At 34.1% G+C, this 5,724-nt stretch overlaps 1 protein-coding gene across 1 annotated transcript in view; it reads left to right on the plus strand.

The window, feature by feature from the left end:
- The window catches only part of LOC106473253 (monocarboxylate transporter 12-like), a 33,253-nt gene that overhangs the window by 11,473 nt on the left and 16,056 nt on the right, over positions 1 to 5,724 (plus strand). The window contains exon 3 of the mRNA XM_013933940.2: positions 2,066 to 3,433. Coding sequence (XP_013789394.1) covers positions 2,066 to 3,433 — 1,368 coding nt within the window. The remainder of the gene's footprint in view (positions 1 to 2,065; positions 3,434 to 5,724) is intronic.

Raw genomic sequence — 5,724 nt, forward strand, 5'->3', positions numbered from 1 at the left:
CAAGCTGTCTGTCTACCTATTGCCTTGTATGACATACCAGCGGAATTCATGCCAATAATTTGCCATCTCTGCGCCTCTGATATCCGTCTTCTTGCCATTCTTATTAAAATGATTTTGCATTCAGAAATTCGGGACTTAAATACGGATTTGATGCACGAGAAAATAGTGCATATTGGACGTGAAGAAGGGAGCAAGTTGCACGTGGGGAAAAAAACGCGCCTGATTTAAATGTCACACCTGAACGTTCAAATCCTTTTAATTATGTTTGAAATTATGAACATTCCTCAACATCATGAAAATTAAACCTTATTTTCAATAAGCAATCCTGAAAAATATTTGGGGGTGCTTAACTTTTTTCCAGGTGTATATATCGTCATTACTGGTTGTCCATTGTCAATTCTCTTATCCTACAGAAAAGCAAGCCAGACAAATAAATGTGTAATTATTGCTGTTAAACTTATTGTTGGCTCTGTAGTACTTTCTATTTTCTTCTATTCGTGTAGAAGCCAAGGGTATATACACCGTCTCTTGACTGCAGCATTTCATCATTGGCTTATGATAAATTTATCTTGTAAACATCTGAAAACAGTTCCCATAACACTGACTCTAGCTTGACTATACACGACCTACTAGCCTTTCTTGACTACTCATATTCATTCATGATTTTTCCTGGTACTCTCATGGGTTAAACAATCAGTTGGTTGTTTATAACAAGACACCACCAGGGGTCACTATCTGCTACCGTCATTTTCTAATATGATTCTAACAGGCTGGATGCCAAGAGTAAAGAATTAGTAAAAAAAATCACACCATCAATATTTTTACACATTGTTTCGACAGCACTCAGATTCTTTTTCGATGAACCAAATCTAAAAATTACATAAGATTTCTTGCTCAAATAAACTAAAATTATTGTAGCGGGATAACTATTTTATTTGATCAACCTATAGCTACAATATTTTAGTGAAGTATTGTATAATCAAATGTTCACGCTTATTCACCTGATGAATGCCTCTTGTCATCTCTCAGATAACTTTCAGCATTTGGCTCTGGTCTTATCAGTATAAGACCTACTGTGACACGCAGGTTGATATTTTCGCTTTTGTTAACACCACTACTTCCAAATCATCAATAACAACGTACAACAGATAAAGTACAGTAGTTCAATGGTATTTTATACTATTCTTATGAAGTAGTAAAGAACGGTAAAACTGAATTCATTATCAGTTGTTATTCAGTTTAGTATATCACGAGTTCCCAGCATAGGTAGTGTTTTGCATAACAGTAAATATTTTCTTTTCAATGAAAATATAGATATAAGAATGACACTAGAATTCAGTTTGTTTGTTTGAAGTTAAGCACAAAGCTACACAACGGGCTATCTGTGCTCTGCACACCACGGATATCGAAACCCTGTTTTTAGCGTTGTAAGTCCGCAGGCATACCGCTGTGCCACTGGGGGGGGCCTAGAATTAAGAAAAGATAGCCTCTCAGTGCAAGAGCCTATATAACTACTTTGTTTAATCTTAACTACGTTTTTATAATATTTTCAACTATTTATTGCATTTTGGGTAAAACAACAACAACAACAAAGAAACAAACAAAAAACGACGTAATGATGGCATATAATTTAATTTGATATTATTGTAGATTTTTTATTCCAACAATATTAGAAATTGAATATAATTTTCCTTTACAACACTACCATATTTATTTAATTTTTCGTAGTTTTATTAAGTTCATGACTTTTTCACTTCTAATTTAATATCATTTGTCCAGTGGTTCAGCGGCAAATCTGAAGGCTTATAAGATCCAAAACCGGGTTTCGATACCCATGGTGAGCACAGCACAGATAACCTATTGTGTAGCTTTGTTCTAATGAACAAACAAAAATCAGTGATTTTTATACAATAAAATATTTATTAGTACCTTATCTAAACTTCTCCTAATTTTGTCTCCTACCTTTAGAAAATGTTTTTTTTAAGTTATATAAAATGATATTGAAAAAATTAAAGATTATTGTATGTATATTATGAAATATTCTTCAATAATAAATACATTTTAGGTTTAGCTGCCATGATGTGCTTTACTCCTGGAGTGATGATGATAAGCCGTTATTTTCATCGTCGACGAGGTCTAGGGAACGGAATTGCCATGGCAGGCAATGCTGTCGGAGGAATGATCCTACCGATTATGGCAGATAAATTACTTTACTATTATGACCTATCTGGAGAACTTCTTATTATGGGAAGTCTGATGCTTCATGCATGTGCAGGAGCTATGTTGTGGCAACCTGTGAAATGGCATATGAAGACTGAATATCCTAATGCAGAGGACTATAAAGATGAATTACTCTCGCAACTACCGATTACACCAGTTACACAGTCAACCAGCGACACAGGCAACATTATCAACTCTCGTACAACCTCCTGTGAGCGACCACGATCATCCTCTGTAGATGAGATTGTTATAAACAATGTATCTTGTGATATACATTTTAGTCCTAATACAGCGATAGCAAGGCAAGAAACGAGCTATAACGAAGAAGAACGTGTGATAGATTTCGTTTTTGAAGATCAAAAAGCACATGAATACTATTCAGGATCTACAAGCAGAAAAAAAGACTCACCATGTGGACAGTGTTCACGAAGGTCTTCAAGACGTACTTTGCCATACAAGCGAACACCGTTGTTATTAGCCCAAAGTGTGGACGCTATTCATGGATTAGAGCGAGTTGAAGTCGAAAGCATAGAATCGGTGGCTTCGTCTCTCAACTATTTGAGTACGTTTTACTTGGGGCCATCATCTAGTGCTGTACCAGTTGTAGAGGAACTCAGTGAGGAAAATTCTGGTTTACACTCCCCATCTGAGTGTGTTCAAACACTGCAGAATGAATATCAATCGAGATTAAGAATTCCAAAACGTATCTTAGTCTTTGTTAAGAGGATTGGAAGACTGAAATATATGGATACATCTTTTTTTACTGATAGTCGATTTTATGTACTGGTGTTTTCCATGGGTTTTCACCAGTTAGGTTACCCTGGAACGCAAAACTTTTTACCTCTTTATGCAGAAAAAATAATAGGACTGACGCATAGTGAAGCAGCCACGTTGTTAACGGCTGTTGCATTTGCTGATTTAATAGGTCGAGTTGGATGTGCGTGGTTGTCAGACTATCATCTTTTCCCTAGGAAGTATTGGTACGTGATGGGTCAGTTTCTGTCTGGTGTATTTGCTTTCCTGTTGCAGTTTACAAATGAATACATTCCATTGTTAGTGTGCTCTGCTGCTTTTGGCCTTGCCTCTGGATCATACATTGGACTGATTGTCGTTCTGTTTGCAGATGTGTTTGGTGTAGAAAAAGCAGCTCATGCCCATAGCCTTGCTATAGCTCTCTGTGGGTTTCCAGCCCTAGGAGGACTACCTTTGTTGGGTAAGTTATTCTGATGATTTTAGGAAATAATTGAAGAGTAATCTTTTTAAATTTTCTTTTCTCCGTACAGAACAGTGTGTAAGATTGTTAATAGATCACATACTTATAAAATAATAACCAAGTATGTTCGTTTTTTATTGCTAAAATGAGCACTTTGTAGTTAAAAAATAAAAGACATGATACTACAAGTGAACAAACAACAAAAACCACATCGAATTAATAATTACTCTTATACATAGGTTGATTTCGAAAATTCGGTAGTAGATATTATATTTATGATGAAAACAGGAATTCACATCCACGTCTCAAGATGTTGTCTGGTATTACTGTTATATAAATTTGTATTTTATTTTTGTATGAAATGCTATTCAGAATAAGCTATAGTCAAACGATTTTTGATACATTAGTTACACTTAAGACGAATAATCCCACTCACAATTTTGATAATTTAATACTTACAACTCAAGCAGACTAGTCCTGAAACAAAAACTGACGGTACAGAAAAAAAACAAACTTAACAATCAATGAGCGCTGATCACAATACAGTGATTTTAGTACATCTATATATGAGCAATCATTCAGTCTATTTCCTCAACGAATATGAATTTTGTTAGGCCTGATTTTATAAGGTGTTTTTAAACAATTTAGAGAGAGAAGGACAATCGCTAGAAAGATCGAAAGTATATATTTATTCATTCCTTGATTGGTCAATAAAAGTTCATTGAAAATTTACCAAGTTTTAAATAGGAACATAGCATAATAATCAGCATACAATTACTCAACTTTCCATCGAAACACACTAGAGAAGTGAGAAACTGAGTTTTAAATCAAAGTTAACTGATACCTTACAAGAATTGTTACTTCGACTTGTTGACTGAAATACATTAACTTATCTTTTACTCTCCTGGTATAAAAAGTAAAATAGTTATTTTCTTCTAGGAATAGACATCTGTGAGCTCATTAGATTAAACATTGCTTAACAACGTTATTTCTGGATTTTGGAAACTTAGATTAAACATTGCTTAACAACGTTATTTCTGGGTTTTGGAAACTTAGATTAAACACTGCTTAACAACGTTATTTCTGGGTTTTGGAAACTTAGAAATTGATTAAACATTAGATTAAACATTGCTTAACAACGTTATTTCTGGGTTTTGGAAACTTAGATTAAACATTAGATTAAACATTGCTTAACAACGTTATTTCTGGGTTTTGGAAACATAGAAATTGATTAAACATTAGATTAAACATTGCTTAACAACTTTATTTCTGGGTTTTGGAAACTTAGATTAAACATTGCTTAACAACGTTATTTCTGGGTTTTGGAAACTTAGAAATTGATTAAACATTAGATTAAACATTGCTTAACAACGTTATTTCTGGGTTTTGGAAACTTAGAAATTGATCATTGCAAATAAACAGCATGCTATTGGGAGGATGAGTGCACTGAACATTATTAAAGTGCCAGAATTGGACATTATAAAAAATAACAGCAAATATATATATAAATTCACTTTTTACCAGATATTTTTTTCAAAATTCAGCAAATTCTTATGCAACATCGTATTTGTATATACTTCATCGAACAGTAAGGAGGCTAGAAATATTTAGTTGGCATATAATATGTAAAACGTTTTGGGCATATTTATAAGTCGTTAAAAACCGGGTTTTGATACATGTGGTGGACACAGCACAGATACCTCATTGTGTGGATTTGTGATTAACAACAAACAAAAAACATTTATCAGTATAGAAGAGTGCCAGATACACCATGACATACTTTTGATGAAAACAAATAATGTTTTGATTATCCTAACCCCCTAAAAAATAAACAAAAATATAATCGATACTGCAATTAATTCCATAACGGTAAGTCACTCATATTATGCAGATACATTTTATGTACAACAATAACCTTGTTTTATTTAGTCCGAGATAAGCGGTCTTTGGACTGGTTTTGCTACGTCTTTATAATGTTTTTAGCTGGATCCTGACCACTGTTGAAGAAACCTCTTCCTTGCAACTAAGTTCTCGTTGATTTAATTTGAGATTAATGGTGGGGTGAAGACAATTTTACCGAAACTATTTTTAGACACCAGCCTGCGGAATTATTGCAGGTGTTCGCCAGTTGTGCTCTTTATTAATCTGCACGTGCCTTATCCACTCATCGCCCTTACCTTGTAGAATAATGCTACTTTTGACACACCTACATTACTACTTCGAAACGGTTACATGATAGCGGCACTTTTAAGAACTTATAAATACTGTTACGACAGCGGAAGTCACGCGAT

This window comes from Limulus polyphemus, unplaced genomic scaffold, assembly GCF_000517525.1.
Source record: "Limulus polyphemus unplaced genomic scaffold, Limulus_polyphemus-2.1.2 Scaffold6008, whole genome shotgun sequence".
Taxonomy (NCBI): domain Eukaryota; kingdom Metazoa; phylum Arthropoda; class Merostomata; order Xiphosura; family Limulidae; genus Limulus; species Limulus polyphemus.